At 43.9% G+C, this 21,349-nt stretch overlaps 1 protein-coding gene across 15 annotated transcripts in view; it reads left to right on the forward strand.

The window, feature by feature from the left end:
- The window catches only part of CACNA1B (calcium voltage-gated channel subunit alpha1 B), a 505,831-nt gene that overhangs the window by 297,414 nt on the left and 187,068 nt on the right, over window positions 1-21,349 (forward strand). For 12 of the 15 annotated variants that reach the window (XM_043498957.1, XM_038374486.2, XM_043498961.1 and 9 more), the window contains exons 9-12: window positions 8,635-8,691; window positions 9,451-9,522; window positions 11,234-11,323; window positions 15,527-15,736. In XM_043498957.1, coding sequence (XP_043354892.1) covers window positions 8,635-8,691; window positions 9,451-9,522; window positions 11,234-11,323; window positions 15,527-15,736 — 429 coding nt within the window. The remainder of the gene's footprint in view (window positions 1-8,634; window positions 8,692-9,450; window positions 9,523-11,233; window positions 11,324-15,526; window positions 15,737-21,349) is intronic. The other 3 variants (XM_043498964.1, XM_043498969.1, XM_043498968.1) reach the window with 1 other exon arrangement.

Genomic DNA, 21,349 nt, shown 5'->3' on the forward strand with positions numbered 1-21,349 from the left:
ACTGTTCTTGCAAGGGTGTGGCATGGTTTTATTCTGATTGGTTAAAGAGCTTTGACATGTTCTGCTGAAAGGAACTGTGCAAGTGCCAGCTATTACTGGAAGTGGTTGTTTGAAAATTGAGGTGCGTAAGTTGCAAAACATGCAGTGAAATTTCTTCCCTTAAATTTGCATGCCACTGCGGTACCTCTCCTTGGGAATGTCTGGCTGCTGTGTCACTTTGCCCCCAAATGTGGCATGAGTGTGTGGTACAAATGCTATGAAATGCCTATCGTTTCCATTTTATCTAATGACATTTAGAACTGCAAAGCTTAAAGGAAGTAGCTGAATCAGGGAATAATAAAACACTCCTACAGAGACATTGTTGGAAATACAATAGCAATGCAATACAGTGCAGCCTGAAAGAAGTTTCATGCAACAGGAAAAAAAAAAAAAAAAGAGCGAGCTAGGTTGGGAAATCATTAAATGCAAAAAGTAACATTGGAGGCTGTGTTAAAGATGGGAAATCAAGCGCTCAAAAGTCAGGTCTTGAAATCTTGGCCCCAGTGAAGTCAATGGGAATTTTGCCAGAACAAGCTGCTTTAGAGGAAGGTGAGAGAAACCCATTCTGGGGAGTCCTGGACCAACCAACCCACATGGCTACTTAAGGAATGCAAACGTAAGAATCCTGGCATTACTAAAAGACCTTAGAGACAGTTCACTGCTGGTAAATCACCAAAGCAATATACCTTTAATGGATGCAGAAGTGGACTTACCTGAGGCTGCTTTAATGGAGGAGTTTATAACTTTGGCAGAGGCGTATCTAGTTGAGGCATCTGAAACACAGGTGTGCTTAGTGGTGACATCCTTAATATGGGACTGCTTTCATGAGGTATACTTAATGCAGGAAGCCTTAATTGAGGGAGTACTTAACAAATACTTTTTTAACAAAAGGATAAGGAAAGAAATAGAAAGCACTGGATTTAAATGTGCATGACTTAAAAATAAATCACACCCATTTTCTTAAAGCTTGAATTGATTTCTCCCCCCCACCCCCCGAAATAGTGTTATAAAACAAGCCCTGCAAATGCTAATATTTCAGCTGGAATTTAATTAGAAGAGTGGTTTTGGTATTTTTAGTGCTTCCAAGCTTGAAGACAGCCAATTTTACTTAAACTTCCCAGAAGAGCTTACCTTGGGGCTGAGACCAAGCACTGAACATTTTAGCTCATCGGAATTTGTTTGAGGAAGTTGTGAACGACAGGAAAAGAGGAGCTAGTCTGGAACCTGCATCTCAGCTTGGAGTGCAGGTTTGGGAGAGTGTTTGGGAGAGAAGAGTTTGTTGCGGGAAGACTAGGCCAGACAGGAGTCCTGCATTTGGCTCTAAATGGGGTGTGATCATTTTCATCTCCTGGGGAGCCCAACAGTCTAAATTCAGCTCCTGTCTGTCTGTGACAGGGATGTGGGTGGTTGTGCCTCGGGGTTGGCACAGGAGTCATGGCTAGTGGTTAGAGCAGGAGATGGTAGCCAGGGAATCAGAGTCAGAAGCTTGGTGCCAGGGCCAATGGTCAGAGCCAGAGTCAGTAGACAGGAACTGGAGCTGAGGTTCAAGATGGGGGTTCTTAGCGTGAGGCCAGGCAGGAGCAGGGCTGGGGACAGGGCAGGAGCAGGGTCTATCACAGCTGTGGACATGCGCTTTGATCAATCACTGAACTGCTGCTATGCATAGGATCTGGTTTGCTGATTCTTTCAATCAATCAGGTGGCGTTGTCAATCAGGTAGCCTACTACAGCTACACTCATTAGCTTGCCAGGAGACTGGCTTTGCTGCCGGCCCCGATTCCTGACTCTGTCAGAGTTCTGTTTCCTGGCCCCATGAGTCTCCCCAAACTGGCTGATAGTTTCAACGCTCCAGTGAAACATCAGGTAGCTAGGACCAGTCCCCTGGAAGGCTGTGAATATCAGGGCAGAGTCCTTAAACTAGAATCTGTTTTCATTGGGAGAGCCAGTTCAGAGAGCAGAGCACTGGGGTGATGTACCTGTGGTACCCCATGTAGTTAAGCAGATGGGCTGCAGCATTTTGTACCAGTTGGTGCTTTCCCAGGGTATGGGGCTCCATTCTGAGATACAATGAGGTGCATTAATCAAGGCTGGAGTTACGAGTGTGCACAAATGCAGACTCCTGCTCAGCTGTGGATGAGGCTGGTGGCTTTTTACTGTCACCGTCCTTTGGACACCTGGTAGCACTGAAGACTGCAAAAGGACCCCCATAAGGACTGCTGCAGACCATATTAGTACTCTGAGGGCAGATGCCCTCAACAGAGTGGGCGCATTATCGAGGAAGTGGCTTTGCCCCCAAAAGCTTATAGCCTACATTCACAGGTGGTCCAAGTGAGAATCGCAAGCCACAGAGGGAGGCGAGAGGAGGAGGCGGGCACAAAAATAAGACCTTGGGGATTACTCATTCCAACATGCGCATGTCTCGATGGCTCCCTTGCAGTTTTGTGGGGGCAAATTTATATTTTTAATATATGAACTCGCTTTGCGTAGGCAACCCAGCAAATATGAGTTTTTAGGAGTTTACGGGGGGATGTGGATAAGGAAAGGATGGTCGTTAGGCAGCCACATTTCAGGTGGGTGTTCCATAGATAATGGGGCATTATGGAAGAAGGGCCTGGAGGTGGACATGAGAGAAGGAAGCCAACATATAGGGTCTGATTCTGCTTTCACGTTGGTGTAAATGTGGTGTGACTCTGTTCGAGTTAGCAAAGATACACTGGTGTAAAACTGGGATGCAAGGAGAATTTTTATAGATTCATAGATTTTTAAGGTCAGAAGGGAACATTGGGATCAACTAGTCTGACCTCCTGCATAACACAGACCACAGAACTTTACCCTGTAACTCCTGCCTCAAGCCCGTAACTTCTGGTTGAGCATATCTGTTAGAAAGAGACACCTTTAATTTGATTTAAAGACTGCACACACTAAAGAATGAAGTCCATGGGATTTTTTTAATAAATCTTGTAGAAGGGTAATCCCTACCCGCTGTTGAAATGTAGCCAGCTCCTGATGCACAGTGTCTATGGATTGCATTGTTTTACAGCCCTAGACCAACAAACACAGTTCTCTTACCAAATGCCATTTCCTCAGTGAATTCACCGCCAAAGGATACCTAGCTGGAAACCAGGAAAAGCTGCTGTTATGTTGGGAACCTTCAGGCTCACTCACTCTCTGCTGGGGAAGGGTATTTCTTCTTTGGCTCCAAGGGAAGGTGGTAAGGAGTTTATTTGAAACTGTGCCCTTTAGGGGAATAAAGGAGAAGAGCATTGAAGAGACACTGATTTAATCCGTGAATATGATCTTGCCACTGCTGCTTTCTTCATTAAACTCCTCAGAGCTGTAGCAACTATTAGGCTTTCATGTTGCATTTCTGAGGGAGCTGAGAACTAGAACTTCCCTCTGGAAAGAGAAAAGCATTCCTAAGTCCCCAAATAGTCTTTTGAAGCCATCCCTCTTATCTTACAAGGACATGCATCATTTGAAAATGTTTTCGCTTTGGAGACTGAAAGTCTTACAATTCAGAGTGAATCAAGCCGCTTCTTGCATTTTATTTCCTTTCAAGTCCATCTCCTAGCCATAGCCCTTCACCGCCAGATCCTTTCCCCTGGAATAAGTGATCTTTGGGACGTTTCATTTAACCTTTCTCTTCCAGCACACATTGTAGCATGAGTGTCATGTTCTGGCATTGTGCGCTTTTAAGAGCATCGGGATGTAGCCTTTGTGGAAGAGGCACAGAGACAACAATCCCCTCACACAGCTGAGACTAGAAGCCTGGATTAATTAAAGAGAGGCGAAGCCATGCCAGCGATTCAGCAGGAGGGAGCTCATTCATGGGACATGTGATGGGCCCAGATGAAAGTTTAGTGTGGTTCTCCTTATACATGCATTTTTGTCTTTCATATTTACTAGTCCCAGTGACTTAACTTGATTTTTCTGCCTTGTATTTCCATTGCATCTTTAGTTCCAATAATCCAGCCTTTTCCTTGGTGCACACGGTCCTTTCTCTACATGCCAGAGATTGTAGAAGCAGCAGTGGTCTCTCTGTTGTGATGTCTGGCTTGCTAGCTTGCAAGCTCTTTAGGGAAAGGGCTGTCTTTATTTTGTGCCATGTACAGGTCCAAGCATATTCTCAACACTTAATTAGTAGCAATAGGTCTAATCTTGAAGGCAGCTATCACTATGATAGTTAAGTGCAGAGAGTTCCCTACACCCATGTTCTTAGTGGGCAGTGGTTGCTAATATAACCCTTGCTCCTTGTCACCTTGTCAGTTATTCTGTCTGATTTAGAATTATCACCTGTCTCCCATCCTCTATCAATTTTCTTTCAAATGTTGTATTTCATGAGAATCGCTAAAGCAACACAAAAAGAAAAGGAGGACTTGTGGCACCTTAGAGACTAACAAATTTATTTGAGCATAAGCTTTCGTGAGCTACAGCTCACTTCATCAGATGCATGCAGTGGAAAATACAGTGGGGAGATTTTATATACACAGAGAACATAAAACAATGGGTGTTACCATACACACTGTAACGAGAGTGATCAGGTAAGGTGAGCTATTACCAGCAGGAAAGAAAAAAAAACCTTTTGTAGTAATAATCAAGGTGGGCCATTTCCAGCAGCTGACAAGAACATGTGAGGAACTGTAAGGGGGGGAAATAAACAAGGGGAAATAGTTTTATTTTCTGTAATGACACATCCACTCCCAGTCTCTATTCAAGCCTAAGCTAATTGTATCCAGTTTGCAAATTAATTCCAATTCAGCAGTCTCTCCTTGGAGTCTGTTTTTGAAGTTTTTTTGTTGAAGAATTGCCACTTTTAGGTCTGTAATCGAGTGACCAGAGAGATTGAAGTGTTCTGCGACTGGTTTTTGAATGTTATAATTCTTGACGTCTGATTTGTGTCCATTTATTTTTTTACGTAGAGACTGTCCAGTTTGGCCAATGTACATGGCAGAGGGACATTGCTGGCACATGATGGCATATATCACATTGGTAGATGCGCAGGTGAACGAGCCTCTGATAGTGTGGCTGATGTGATTAGGCCCTATGATGGTGTCCCCTGAATAGATATGTGGACAGAGTTGGCAATGGGCTTTGTTGCAAGGATAGGTTCCTGGGTTAGTGTTTGCTCCACTTGCAATTTCTATGGATTGCTTTGTTTTACAGCCCTAGACCCACAAACACAGTTCTCTTATGAAACAACACTTCCTTAGTGAAGTCAATGCTGAGGAAGTCATAGTAAAAGATACTAGTCACAGGGTACCAGGCCTCCTCCACCGACCTGCTCATTCAGCAAGTTAAAAAACCTGTGTAAAGTTGCTGAAGTTCCTCTGGTGTGTTGTGGAAGGTGCTGCTCTTTAACTCTGCCTAGGATATTAGGCAGATGGGAGTATCCATGTAGAGAGGGAACTTTTGGGAGCTGGGACAGAGGAGGACCTAGAGGGAAATTCTAAGGAGAAGCAAGTTTGGGATAGATGCTTTGGGTGAGGTTCACTTTGTGGTGTTGTATTTTGTTACTAGTAAAGCCAAACCCCGGGCAGCGGTTTTGTTTGGGAAGCAACTCAGGGTCTGTGTGCTGTGAGGAGGACAGAGGAAGGACCCATCTGATTTACGGTGCTGCTCTGAAAGAGAGAGCATGTGATATCGGTGAAACATGTCTGTAGTAAATTGTCACATTACATAACTCCCAACATCATACCAGCCTCTATCCTTATGACTAGTGGACCCTGACCCTCCTGATTAGGGTTGACTCTTTTGTTAGTTTGTCTGATGTAGGGAAACACATGATCCATGACACTGTGATGTTAGTACATCATGTTGCATCAATACCTCGTCACAGCTCAACCTGGTTATGTGGTCCCATGTTCACAAACCCAAAAGATTTGAGACTTAGGACTGCTCTTCAAGTGATGCCCATGGGAGGGTGAATAGCCTTGAGAAGATCTGACTTGTGAGCTCACTAAACATGAGGCCAGTCAAAAAGTGTGAATTAAGACTTCTCCCCCTCTTCTCAGTCAGTTGTTTCTGAAAAGAGCAAATAGAAATTTATCTTGTTCCTGCTCTGATAAGAATCCAGTGTAGAATGTACATGGGGCTTCCGTTTAAAAACGTCATTTTTCTGGGGAATTTTAATAAACTAATAGAGTCTGTAATAAGATTAAATTAAAAATAAAGTTTCTCATAGTAGCAATGAGTTCAACATTCTTGGCCTAAATCAGACCTGGCATAAGCACATGCATCTCCACAGAGTTCCATGTACTTATGCCAGGTCTGAATTTAGCCTATTGAGTCTAATGGTGTCTGCATGACATACCTCCGAGTTTCACGCTTTGCAGTACTCACCTTGGCCAGCATGTCAGGTAGTCCACAGTGTAATGCCTTCCAGTCTCTCGTTTATCAACTTCAGGTTCTACACGATAGTGCTCCTTCAGCAGAGCCAGCTGGCGGCAAATCTCACAAACACCAGGGCACACCTCTTTGTATCATTTCTTCATATTCTTTGCTTCCATTGCAAACATGAAGTTTACACTCAAATCTAAGCCAGGCTGTTGAATTTTAGTTTTCACTGTAACATAATGTATCTAGCTGGGTGGAATAAGGATCGGAGAAGCTACAAATAAAGACCTGCATTAATGGGGTATGCAGTCCATCGTCCAGCCAAAAGGAGATTATTCTATATTGTACATTTACTACTCCTTGGCTCATTCAAAGGTAAACTGGACAAAGTGACAAGGGTTCCATTACTTCCCTTGGGAGACTATTCCACAGCCTACAGGACCTCACAGTCACAGACAACTTCATTCCTTAATTTATCCCAGTACCCCGCTTTAGTACCCCTTTCTACAAAGTTAAATTATTCCTTTTCCTCCTATTTCAGATACATCATATTCCCCTTGAGTTGTCACTTAGCCATATTTAACTCTTGTCTTCTTCTCCCTCCCCACTCCACTCCTAAATATTTCCGCAGCTCTTCTCTGAACTATCTTCAACTTGTGTGTATCTTTCGGATACTGAGGTGTCCAGTGATATTCCAGGTGGAGTCACACCTGAGCCATCTAGAAAGGCACTTTCTACTTCCCTGTCCTGTCACGTGATGCCTCTACATATGCGCCCAATTATATTGGACTCATTGGGTGCCTTGTAAAACTGCAGACTCATCTATCATTTGCTGTTTGCGATCACCTGCCAGTCTCCGTCAGCACCTCTGTCAGTTCTCCCTTCCGCTGACTGAATATCTCTAATTATTTTGCACTCAGATGCATTAATCTGCATTTTCCCCAGTTGAATCTCATTTTGCTCTTTTCTGCCCATATTTCTAATCTCTCTGACCCTTTGTATTATTTCTCCTTTCAATTTTGTGTCTTTTCATTAGCTTAGCAGCATTCACTACCTCTTCCATATAATTAACAAAGATATTTTAAGACTGTTGTTAACATCCATCTCTCTAGATAGCTCCCTCAACTAATAGGTTCTTTGCTGTTTCGTCTGTTTCTTTAGCCAAATCTAAAATGATTTAAATTGTCTTTTCAAGTAGGATTTTGTGAGATACTCTATCAGATGCTTTACTAAATCCAAGTGCACAGTTATGCTTAAGAATGTAAAGAAAATTACAATTTAAAATGCCAAAGTCTTGTGAGGTTCCCCAGTCCCTTCTTTAAAAAACCCTCTGACAATTCAGTATTGTACAGTAATAAGCCAAAACACTGTAGAACTATTTATTCAAACCCTGGCCTTTTGGATTATTGCTGTAGAATACTGTATAGTGTAGTTTCATGTGGATGGAATTTGCCCTGCTCTCTAGTAAGTGAAAGCACAACTGGTTCCATGCTTTGGCTTCAGTCAATACTAAGTTCATACATTACTGGAAAGCATCATCAACTCTGCCAATTTTGGAGACAGCTCATATAAACATTGAAAACAAAAAATGTATACCAAGTTTTTTCATGTGTATTATGTATATTTCATGTGTGATTTTAACTGTGTTGACACAGTGGATGAAATCCTGACCCCACTGAAATCCATTGGAGTTTTGCCATTGGCTTCAGTGGAGCCATGATTTCACACAGATGAGTTGCAGATCAGTGCATAATTGTCTTAAGTCCTGGCATTGATGAGTGAGTGTCTGAGACATGGTAATGGCATACAGCCTCTTTCACTGCTGGTACGATGGTAGTACAGTATGTGCTTATGCCTATGCAGATCTTGGGTCCAGGTTGGAGTGGATGGCAGCAATTGCTCTCCAGATACTCTCCACTGCAAGCAAGTGGGTGGGGACTGGGCAGAGAGGAGTGGGCAAAGCCAATGCTCTGCTGTCTTACTTGTCTGAAGAGGTGCTCGGTGAGAGGGGAGAAGCAAGCTGAAACCTTTCTAGGGTTTTAATAACTTGTTTTCTTCCCTGGAGCAAGAAGGGTGCAAGGGAGTAATTATGACTCTCGGTGCTGCCCCTTATTCAATGCTGAGTCTAAAGACTCAGTCTAGTTGGGTGGTATGGTGAGCTGAGGCTGTGGCAAACGTCCATGCCCACTGCCTCCCAGTCAGGGAGCTTTACGATGAAAATGCAACTGATCCAGGGTTGAGCGCTGCTGTTTCCCTTTTGCAGAGGAGGTGATGCTGGCAGAAGAAGACAAGAATGCTGAAGAGAAGTCCCCTCTGGACGGTAGGTCATTTTGCTTTGTACTTTTCCTCTTGCAATAGAGGAGAGCTTTATATGCCATTTGCGGACGTGGTTTTCACTGTGACCTAGTGGGTACAAGCACCATATCTTTGCATGCAGCTGAAAATTCTGATCCCAGCCTTGGAGCAAAGCCAGCTAAAATTCCCTCTTCCTGTGTAGGACTTCTTCAAAGTTTCAGGTGGACAATCAGCAGCTATGAGACACGTCTTTCTGGGATGGGGTGCCACCCCTGGGATCTGCCAGACTCCCAGTGTAATTGTGGGGGTCTGGTGTGCACAGGGCCCCCTACCAGCCTCTGGGTTGCATGGAGGGATGTGTCTACTGATAGCCTTGAGGGGAAAGCTTCAGTGTGGATGCCAGCAAAATAAATAAAGGCAGGGCTCTAAATCAAGATTTTCAAAAGGATTTGACAAAGAAACTAAGACCCCTGTTACTTTTAAGCAGTAAGACATAGCAGGGTGTGGTGATCTTATCTAATCTCACGACTCATAGGGGCCTCATGTTAGCAGGAGAACTCGAGGGATTACGATTTCCAAAACAGGTGCCGTGAGACTATGGAGAGTGTTTTCCCCCTGCCTCTGACATCAAGCTCTTAGGATGTTGCAGACAGTGAACATTCAGTTAAAGACTCTTCCCTCTCCCTTTTCTGACCATCTTTCGTCCTCCTGTGTCTCCTCCTTTTCCCTTCCTTCCCCGTCCCTCCCCTTCTCTTTTTTTGTTTCTCCTCCCATTCACTGTCAGGGAGGGCCGCCTCCGAAGGGCCAGTTCAGCAAGGCACAGCACCGGCGGAGACTGGCGGCAGCAGCTACAACAGTGAGTGGATTGCAAATCAACAGGGGGTTAGGTGGCACAGTGGGGTGATGCTTTTTGCTCGTGGCCTCAGATCCTGAGTATCATAGGTCACTAGGAACAAGGTTTGTCTGAATCCTCCATGGCCACTGGTCCACCATTCGAAAGGATCACAAAATCTAGCATGCTTTGGAGTGCTTGGTGATCTGCACGCAGGAGAGGCGAGGAGTGGAAAAGCAGGGGGTAGGGCAGGTCAGGTTGGAGGTGCTTTGGCAGAGCTTTGGGGTGGGAGGGAAGTCTTGCCAGTGCTGTTGGTGCCTCATTGTAATTAGCACCTGGTTTGTAGGAATAGCTTTACAAGGTGGGAGTTCTATAAATAAAATAGAGATGGACTTAGGCCACAGAATTCAGATCCAGATATTTAATGCCCCAAAGCTGGGACCTGTTGGTATCTAGGATTTATGTTCAGCCTGTTATAAAGTCGGTATATGCAAAAATTGGATCCAGATCCCAGTTCCGGTTAGAACCCTTCACCCTCCAAAGTTCAGATACTTGTGAATCTGGGGGGGTTGCTGTGAGCCCATCTCTAAAGAGAACTTACTATGTAATCATTTATAAGAAGGATTTTGATGCTGAGGAGGTGGTGCACCCATTATTCAATCATAGCAATGCAGCTGGTGTAGGATAAGGATCCCCTGTTCACATTACCCTAAACCCCAATTATCCTCAAGACAGTTCTGACATAGCAGATTTCCTATAGGTCTCTAGTGGACAGTTTGTATCACCACACCATGGAGTGTCTTACTGCTGGTATCAAATAGTGCTTAATCATTATATGGTTTTTAAACTTTTATCAAGACGGTATCAAAATATTTTCTGATAGTTTGCAAGGTTCCAAGGCAGGTGGTCTAAGGCTCAGAGCAGGGTTTGCGAGGCAGCAATTCTGCTTTGCCACTGACATGTTCAATGGCCTGGGGCAAATCAGGTAATCTTTCCATGCCGCAGTTTCTCCATCGGTAAAACAGGGATAGTGATATTTACCTACCTCACAAAAGGGGTTGCTGGGTCAGGCTTACGTTTTCAAAGAGTTTTGACATCCCCAGATGGAAGGTATTGCAGAGTGGGTGTCATTAAAAAGACATTCACCATGGGATATTATCTGCTTACCCGTGGTATTTCCTGTGCTTAGGGCAACATACAGTGGCAAACTTTCTCTACTGGAATAGAGTGAATGCTGACGTTTTAATGGTGCATGCGGTAGAATGTGAATATGTTAACGGACAATAGCACTACTATCTCATATCTCATCATGGCTCAATTAACCAAGCCAGATCTCTCTTCTGCACATGCCTTTGTTTAATCTAAATATCACTCCAATAGCTGTGCTGAAATGAACAATGGTGGCAGTGCCCTGCCTCCGAGCTCTAAGAAGCTACCAGATATTTGTCTTTCCTGCTGCCTTTCCACTTCAGTTGCATTGAGACATGGGTGAACAGAAGTCCTGCCTGGCAAACTTTCAAGATTTAGAAGGTTAAATAAATAATGACCCTGGCATCAAAGCAAGCAGAGGCCACAGTACAAAGCTGTAGGTTGATCCATTTGCTATGGCTTATCCATATATGGCAGCTTTTAGCTGGCATTGGGAAGGAAATACAGGCCTCGGAGAGTGAGAGGTGTAGAGAGGATTGACTACACAATGTTTATAGTGCTTTTTATTTTTTAAATTTGCATGCAGTGTTGAAAAGAGCTACAATAAAGAAGAGCAAAAATGACCTGATTCATGCTGAAGAGGGAGAGGACCATTTCACAGACATTTGCTCCGTTGGTGAGTACTGGCCCTGCATTCTCCGGCGGTGTTAAGAACTCGGGCAAAGTGCTTTCGTGTCACACTCCTCTGAGCTATTCCTTTGTTTCAACAGATGGCACTTAATTGCTAGAACCCATGGACATTTCAGCATCTGGTCCTTAACTAGTGTGCAAGGGAGTGGGAGAGGAGCCAGGAGTGCTCCTCCACCCTTTTGCACTCCTGCTTGAGAGCCAGATGCAATCCCAGTCCTTGCGATTACAGAGCCCTTGGAGGAGTCATTCCTGCATCCTGCACAATCACTCTGGGTCTCCTTCTTGGGGAATGCTCCTTCATGCATATACCACCCGCTATGTCAGGCTGAGCCTTAAAGTGTTCTCTAGCCTCATCTGTTGTGGGGAGCCGAGAGAATGGACAAAGATCCAAGCTCATAAGTGAACAGTGTTCCATGATGGACACATGGCTGACTTCTTTAGAGAATGGCTTGTATTCTGGATGGTCACAGGGAAACCCGAGACTGGGTGTCTCTGCTAGCTCTATAACCTTTATCCTAGCAATGTCTCTTGTTGCAGATCTCCACATTGCTAAGCCAGATGTGGAGATGAAGGGCGCACAAATGGTCACCCCATGCTTACATGCATAAATCAAGTGTGGTGTGCACCATTATATACCTGTCCCGGACCCTTTCCATGACCACAGAATCTTCCAACACATAAAGCAGGAATGTGATAGGGTCCAGAAACCCTACTTGCTTTCCAGAAAACAGGAATTAATTCTCTTCTTAGACCTCACACAGGTGGACAGGGTGGAGTGATGAGATTGGGCTGGAGGGCTGCAAGCTCAGGCAACTCTCTGCTGCTTGAGCACCAGCACAGGGAAGGCCTTTGAGATGATAAATTTCCACCTCCAGTGGTGGCCAGGCTGGACTATAGCTCCAAGATGGGAACATGTCCTGATTATTTTCTGGTAAATCATTTTGCCCTCTCCCCTCTAACTCTCCTGAATGAACCCCTAGGAAGAAACTTTGCTGAGTGTTTCTTGATTTTAGTTTGCTGCTAAAACAGCAGCTGCTCTCAGCCAGCTTCTAATGCATTACCATGCTACCACAGACACTAAGGAGCAGCAGATCATGAGCTTTTAATGATGCCCATTGAAAATGAAAGCATAAATGGTACTTTTCCATGTGCATGTACAAATGTGAATGCACTGTGCACACTCACCTCCACTCTTTGAAAATTTGGCACTTAATGGTCTGAGGGCTTGTCAACGTGGCAAGTTGCTGCATGGCAAACCAGGGTGTGAATCTAGAGCACCCTAGCTTGCCACACAGTAATGTCCCATGCGGATGCTGCTATAGTGCAGTGAAAGTCCTGAAGTGAGGCTTGGCATACAACTAATTGAAAGTACAATGAGCCTAGCTGATTCTGGGACTTTCACTGTGCTACAGCATTGTCCACATGGGATGCTACTGCACAACTAGCTGGTGTATTGTAAAATCACACCATGGCTTGCTGTGCGGTTACTTGCTATGTAAACAGGCCCTAAGGGATTCAAAGGTTTTGGTTTTCTTAAATGAGCAGCGGATCATTCCAGGTGAGTGCTGTATAGCACATTGGTGTGACTCTACAACCCACCATCACATCTCCGGGAATCCACCCAGATTAGCCACAAAGCAGTTGAACTGCTCAACCTGCTGAAACTAGTAGGAATTTCTGGAGAAATCAGAACATCAGTGTGTGTGTGTGTGTGTGTGTGTGTGTATTTTGGAGTGAGGTGGAGTTGCTGTGTGGGTGGCAGGAGATCCACACTGCTACAGCATTCACTTATTGCCACGAGGACATACAGGGAGCTTTAATCTATTTCTAACTCCTCTCGGGCTCCAGGAACTTGTGACGAATGAGCAATTCTCTGCATGTAGTGCCTCACAGAGCAGATCTGATGGAAGCAGGAGCACTTGCACTCTTGGATAATCTGATGCTGAACTGAGACCCATCTATTGAGTATGGTCAGGAAAATATCTGTGATGCCCCCTTTTCTGTATGACTGGTTCCCCTGGTTGGGAAGTGTGTGTTTGGTAAAGCATGGCACATGGTGGAGAAGAAGAAACAGATACAGTAGCGAAAACTAAAAGTGCTGCAGGCTGTGGAAGAGATATTTTACCCTCCTGAAATGCATGAAACTCTGCATATGATAAATAATCAAAACATACTGGGGTTTATGGATAAAGAGAGGATTTAATGAGCGTTTTTTCTAATATTTTCCTTATGCTGTAGTAACATATCTCTCTGATGTGACTTAAAGGCCTTAGAAGAACTAACAATCTAATTACAAATTGATGTAAATGTGCTGACCAGTGCAGTAGTTGCACTGATGAGGCTCTTGCCAGCTGTTACCTGCACAAGTTGCTTTGTAATTCAATCAACAGTGCCTCCAGGAACCTTATACCCACATTAGAAAGCTGTAGAATAATAAACATCAGTCACAGTGTGCTTTCTGAAATAATAGTTTAATCCACACTTCTATTTTCTCCCTTCTCTTTGTGTTCTTTCTGTGCTGATAAAACCCCAATGGTAGATCCTGGCTGCCTTGTGATAGGAACATTAGGTGCTGGAATGGAAACATTAGCACTGGAATATCCAGCCAGTTCAGCACTCTGACTGCCTAATATCTGGTATGGTTTTCCAAGGAAAGGGCAAAATTCTGCTCAGAGGCACATGACAAATCGCTATTCTCTTCTTGGGCCAAATACCACTCTGATTTACACCGGGGGGGGGGGTTCACTTCAGAGAAGTTGCTCCAGCTTCAGACCAGTTGAACTGAATGCAGAATTTGGTTATCTCAGAGCGGTGTCCATATGAAGAGTAGTAGCGATGTAAGCGGAGTGGAATATCCGTGTGCACATCTCCTGGGCAGCTTTGACAGCAGAGGTTTGCGATAGATTCCTGAGAGGTCTGGATTTACAGAATAACATCAGAACTCTGACACAGCTTTCTTCTTGGCCTTATATTGCAGGGCAATATAAACAGTGAGACATTCTTCAGCATGGAAGGAGGTGTTATAAAACTAATAGCACTAATATCAAACACTAGGCATTTCTACAGTGCCCATCACTGTAGGGTGGACACTTTAATCTAGAACACCTTTCTCCTTTCAGGTGTCTGTTTTTAAACATCTGACTCTTAATCAGGATTTCAGACAAGATGTGAAAGGCAGCCATAAGAGGCAGAGCAAACGGGAGTCAGCACACCTGCCATAGAGCACTGAGGTCAAATCCTGCTCTGTTCTGTGCAGGCGTATGAGGTGTGAGAGGGATGTAGGGAGCCTCTTCCCTCCACACGAGCACTGGGGCAGGATCTTTGCCACGCAGGGTACTGGGAGGAGACACTGGCTTCCGCACTGGCTAGCACTCCCCAGCTTCAAAGGGATTCAGTCTGCCAGGCTAGGGGGTGGGTGTGAGCCTCTGCCCCATCCAGCTAGCCAGTGCCTGTGCTTCTGTGAGCAGAAGGCACTAGCTGAGGTTGCATCTTTCTCCTTTCTGAAGGAGAAATAAAGGGTGTTCAGCATTACTTCCCTGCACTCCGGCCAGTGCAGTGATGGGGGCCAGGGCAGCCATCGTGTACATTCTCAATCCCAGCATTCCTGACGGCCCGAGCTGGATTACACAGGGGGAGTCAGCACGCCACTCGCACTGTAGAGCCACAGGGTGTCTGCAGCCAGCTCCACAGCACTCAGGCTTGCTGGCGGGGGAGAGGGGGTTAGACTCCCAGCACAAATAACAGAGTAAGTGCCGTGCTGCCCATAGCTTGTAACCTGACCAGTCAGAGCTCAGGATTTAAGAGATTAGCTAGGATTTTTGGAGTGATTTACAGGGGCTGGATGCCTAATTCACCGTAAAAGGCAATGGGAGCTGAGCATCTGACATGATTAGGCTCTTTTCGAATCCTAGTGTTAATCCATTGGGATGGTCTGGGCAAATCGGTGTCTCTTGCAGTTCATTGTAAATATGGCCAAGTTTGTGCTTAGCTGCATTTCCAGAGAGGGGGAAGGTTCTTCGGTTTGGATTCTCAAAGGTATTTGGACACCTAACTCTCAGTCATTTCAGTTAGGCATCTACATACTTTTGAGGATCTGGGCCCTTTGTGGTTGTGATTTCAAGTTTCTCCCTCCCCCATTATCGTCCTGATTTTAGTGTGATGATAATCCCTTGTGTCCTCCGATGCCCAGGGTCTCCATTTGCCCGGGCCAGTCTGAAGAGCGGAAAGAATGAGAGCTCCTCGTATTTCCGGAGGAAAGAGAAGATGTTCCGGTTCTTCATCCGGCGCATGGTGAAAGCACAAAGCTTTTACTGGATCGTCCTGTGTGTCGTCACCCTGAACACTCTGTGCGTCGCCATGGTGCATTATGACCAGCCAGAGGGGCTCACCACTGCTTTGTGTAAGTGCCAGGGATCAGAGTCATGTTCCATCCAGTCCTCCCACTCCTGAGTGCTCTGAGCACTAGCCCCATGTTGCCATTAACACCTGCAGCCTTGAAGTTTTTTTGTAACTACTTATGTCTTATCCAGGAGTTTCACAAATAAATTACTAAGTGGCTCCAAGAAACACCAGAGAAAGCGGACAAAGTGCTATAAAAACAGTCCAAGACACATCTTTGACTTGTAATGGTCAGCCACAAACTTAGTGAACATAATATGAGGATTTTTGGGTGGGCCTGTGGATTGGGAAAAAGCATTTACTTGGGTCCTTCCCAGCAGCTTTATACATTTCTCAAACTGTCTTCCCCTGCGGCTGTCCAGAGACCCTCACAATTCAACCCCCACCCAGGAGATGTATAGCTTGTTCTCAGATTTTCCCTGTGTACAGTACACTAGGCCATTTTTATAGTAATACATATGAAGATAATATAGACACTGAAGCCCTCTTGATATCAACTTGTGCAATGGACAGTTCCACTTAATAGCAACATTATTCCCTGCACCAAAACATTTTACACTAATTCAGTCCAATTGTGCCAATTAATAGCAAACCCTCTCTGAATGTGCACTTGTACAGAAAGTGGCTTTCCATGAGAGCACTTGCCTTAATAAGCCAGGTGTGGCCAATGAGGAGAAATTTAATCGTACCCTCCAGTGAATCACACACTGAAAATATGTCTGTAAGCAGTAACACAGGACAGGTGGGTGATTATATCATATGCCTGCGCAAGTTAGATGTGTTTTAGCCCGATGTCTTCGGTCACCCATTGGTATGGGCATTCAGTACTGTACAAAGGCCCTTGGAGCGTTATTGCTTTTTTAAAGTGTGTAATGTTGTTTCATTTTATAATGAATAGCCAATGAATCCTGCTTTCTGCAATTAGATCCTTTATACAGGTAAACTCTTCCTCAGCTGATCGCCTTCTTGCTTTCACAATGCCCCCCCCGCCTTATTATTATTATTTATTTTATTTTATTATTATTTTTACAAAAGTAGGAGCGGCCCTGCTCATCTAAAGGTTGCTAGATTTGACCCAAAACCTCCTGAAAAATTGCAGTTTGGATAAACTGAGAATTTAAGCATACAGTGACAATGGATTTCGGGCACCATCAATTTCTCCCTGAGAGGTTGGGGAAGGTTGAGTTTATTATGGGATGGAATAACAGAGCTGCATTGTCTGTATGTATCTGACAAAGAATTCAAGTCAGATGGCTACACGTTGAATAGAAGATGATGTGTTTTAAAACCTAGCTCAGAGTCAAAGCAACTGCTGAGCAGAAGGTCAGTTGTAGGGCCCTGATTCTGGCCTCATAATGATTTAAAGGTATGGTCAGTGAAGATATATCGGTGTAAAATGTTTGTGAGGGAGATCACAGTGGGACCCTCAAAGTTTAGTTTTATGACAGGAGAGCTCATGGGTGTCATGAATGTGAAGGTGGTAATGGGGTCTTAGACCGCAACAGTTTAGAGAGTTGAACAGCATTTCCATATCCTGTAATTGAGTTCCCCCATGTACTGTTCTCTCCCCCATCCTAGAGTCCCTCTTTGCAGAAGGACATTGTGAAAATGGTGCTGTAAGTCAAATGGTCAAATTGCATGATACACTTTCCAAGATTTCCCTGTGGCTTTGGAGCCCTTGTCCCCAATCCTGCTCCCACTGAAGTCCCCTGCAAAACTCCCATTGGGATCTGGCCCCAGATCTTCAGCTCTGAGAGTGACATTTTCAGAAGAGCTCAGCACCGGCAGCTGGGGCCAGATTTTCAGAAGAGCTCAGCGTGCACGTGCTGATGAAGAGTGCACAGCAAACACACACTTACTCTGTGTGTAGAACCTTATGCTGCACACTAAAATTTCCATAGTGCGCTGCAGGGTTCACACAGACAGTTAGTGTGCAGTATGCGGACATGCTGTAAATCTGTATCCTGGCCTGCTGTGCGCTAACTGTTCATGTAGACAAGCTCAGCATGTTTGATGTATGTATCAAAATGGGAACTGCTGAATGCTGAGCACTTTTGAAAATTTGGCCCCGGTTGTGCAGGCTGCACCTTTGGAAACCTGGCCCTTAGTGTGGAGATCAGAGGAGCTAGAGGTGGACTCTTGGCACAGTTTCATCAGCTTCATGCTTCTGGGGCTCAGTCTGGCAAGGTAAGAAGTACACTGGCTGGGATGAAGAGATCATTTAAGCATTTGCTTGATTTTAAGCCTGAGTAGTCCCATTGGGTGAAATCCTGTGCCTGTTAAAGTCAATGACAAAACTTCATTTGACTTCAGTGGGGCCTAGTCTTCACCCGTTGAGTTTCATGGGGCTGCTTAAAGTTAAGCATGTGCTTAAGTGCTTTGCTGGATTGGGCCAGAATGCTCAGCAGCTTGAATGATCGAGCCCTTGCGCCAATATGTGAAGGACAGACATGGATTATCGATTTGTGGCAAATTTTTCCAAACCAGAAAAAAATAATAAAAATTAAATAAGATGTGTAAAACAGAATAACTTAGGAACTACGTCTTCCTATCTTAAAATAATAATAAAAAAGATTAACTTTTGAAGTCTTTCCTTTCCCACAGGCTAAAAGGGTGAAGCTACGGGTTACTGTGTCTTCAAAGAGCTCCTGCTAATATTTACTAAAATATTTAATAATACTAGGTAACTGAAAACTATAATGAGGGTTGGGTGAAAGGGAGAAAAAAGTTTTTTCAAATCTTCTCCTCTATCAGCATTTATAGGGGAAAATAGAGACAGAAGACACAGGAAATTAGTCCTGCCTATTCTTTTTCTGAATTAAACAACAGAAATAATAGATTAGCATAGCAAAGCAATTAGAAATCTCAGGTTTAGGATTTCTTCTCAAATTTGGACTAAATGGCTAGAAAAGTGTTTTTAAGTCTTTCATTCTAACCAGAAGATTTTAGATTTTAGATTTCCAGGTTTGCTTTCTGGAACTGACTCATGCAGTAACATTTCTGAGGGAATGTTTAAAAAGGAATGTGAACTGAAATCCATTTCATTTTGATATCCAAGCTCACATTGAAGGAATGTTCCTGTTAACTGGAATTAAAGATGCATTTCCTGGTGGGGAGAAAAAAATCTAGGATAAAAGAAGTTAAGGGTCCAACTTATCTCAGTGGGGCACACTCCAACCCCACTGAAATGCCCACTGTGCCATGACAGCAGTAACAGTTGAGAAGAGGAGTCTACCAGAAATGACCTCCTATTATAAGTCAGAGGCCAAGTGATTAATGATTTTGTGTCACTTAGTTCTGGGCTCCTAACTTGAGACACCTTCAAGCGGCCTGATTTTCAGAAATTCCCCAACACCTGCTCTCTGAAAACCAGGCTTCTTTGCAGAGTCTGAAATTGAGCACCCAGAAATGGAAACACCCAAAACCACAAGATGCTTTTGAAAATCTTGACCAAGTGCTCTAATCTGTGCATTTAGGATGCTACCCAACTGGGAATCACAGCTGACCCCTGTGATTGATTGATTTTTCAATAGGAACACCAGAGAAATTCTTTTCTCAGTCTTACCTGTTCCTTGACTCTAAATGTTCAGTAACTTCCCAACCAGAGATGCTCTTTCTTATTTCTGTCCTATATAGTTTTCTGTGGTTTTCATGATCATTTCCTATGACACTTTTGTTATACTATTTGCAGGCCAGAGACCTTTGTATAGCTTCCCATGCCCACAAATAAATCCTTGGGTGGCGCTAAGGAAATACTGGTGGAAATGGGCCATGTGCTATTAGAAACAGCAGCCTGACAAATTCTTGGCATGAGACTGTGGAAATTAGAGGTGGGTCCCAAGCCAAAACTCTAGATCCGAACTCCCACAAACTTGGTGGCCATTCAGATCCATGTGTGAGCTTTGCATCTCTAGCCTCTCTCTAGTTAGAATATTATAAGTTGTGTAGATTGGAGACAATCAGAGAAAAGGAGCCTTGGACATGGAGAATGAACATCAGCCATAGAAATTCTAAGTGCAAGTGTCATAGCTTGTAACTCTAGTCTCATTTCATAGGCTGGAGAGGACGATATTTCAATTAAGGGAGGGTATAGTGGTTAGATGAACCTGAACCTTGAGATGAAATTCCAGCTGAGCTCAGATCCAACATTTTCAAAAGTTCAAATAAGCATGGTTAACTCCTTGTTCATAATTTTCATTTGCTTTTGCACCTTCTGTCTTTGGCTGAGACCAGTAGCAGAAGTGCCACCATGCTGTGTGCAGTATTTCCAGCCTGTCTCTTAGCATTGAGTAATGAGGGGGAAAAAACCTTCTTCCTTTAAGATGGTTCAACGCTTCAGAAATGCAGATAGAAACTTTTCCAAATGTTAAGAGTAATCAGATCTGGTGTTTTTATTGAGGCCTGTCTCTACACTGAACCATAGGCACTCTAATTATCCCGATGTCTAATGGTGAATGAACCCTGGATGTAACAGAGCAATATCGAAGAGTGACAGTGACACTGAACGAGATTCTACAAAACCTGAAGATTTGAAATAGCTCATGGAAACACACAACAAAATCCTTCACCATGACAGTGAGAGGTTTTAAAAACCATCCTTAAGATTAATCCATGAGTGAGCCTCTCTGTAAAGGAGTGAGACTTGGAAGGCCTGATGTAAAACCCAAGAAATGTAACCGCCTCTAATTATATTGTTTCCTGGAGGGCGCTTATAATTGTACTTGAAAGGAGTCTTGTGAACTGCAATGGGCAGGAGTCCGAGGAGTGAAGTCAAGTCCGGGAGGGTCTGCAGCACCTTGAAACTCAACCAGGCACCCTCTAATTCAATTATAGCTGTCCCTCTGGGAAGCATTTAATTACATTACAAATATATTTTACTTAATGAATAGATGGTGAGAGCCTTTGGGTCTGCATTGATTTTTTTCCCCACCCCTGTTCTTTTAATTTTTGTGTTATTGAAATGCTTTGATTAACTTTCTCTGCTTGATATTTCTTATTGTCTCCACTGCTTTGAAACAGGAACTGTAGGAGCTTTAAGATATTAATTGGAATATCTGTTTAGTTTCACTTTTGTTTAGTAGCATCTGTGTTCTGTGAATTCTTTGGACCCAGGTCCTCAGTGAATAGCAGCAGATATCCACATGCTCCTGGAATCAATGGTCGACTGGCGAAACAACCATTTCCTCCGGGAGACAACTGGGTGACTGAGCGACAAAATGGCAGATGAAAGTCAATGTTGATAAATGCAAAATAGCATACTGGAAAACATAATCTCAACGATTCATACAAAATGATGGGGTCTAAATTAGCTGTTGCCATTCAAGAATTGGATCTTGGAATCATTGTGATGTTCTCTGAAAACATCCACTCAATGTGCCGCGGCCGTCAAAAAAGCGAACAGAACGTTAGGAACCACTTGGAATGGGATAAATAGTAAATATCATAATACCACTATATAAATCATGGTATGACTGCACCTTTAAGACGGCGTGCAGTTCACATCACCCCCTCTTAAAAAAGATGCGTTAGAAATGGAAAAGGTACAGAGAAGAGCAACAAAAACGATTAAGGGAATGGGACAGCTTCCATATGAGGAGAGATTAAAAAGACTCGG

Source organism: Dermochelys coriacea, chromosome 16 (genome assembly GCF_009764565.3).
Source record: "Dermochelys coriacea isolate rDerCor1 chromosome 16, rDerCor1.pri.v4, whole genome shotgun sequence".
Lineage (NCBI taxonomy): Eukaryota > Metazoa > Chordata > Testudines > Dermochelyidae > Dermochelys > Dermochelys coriacea.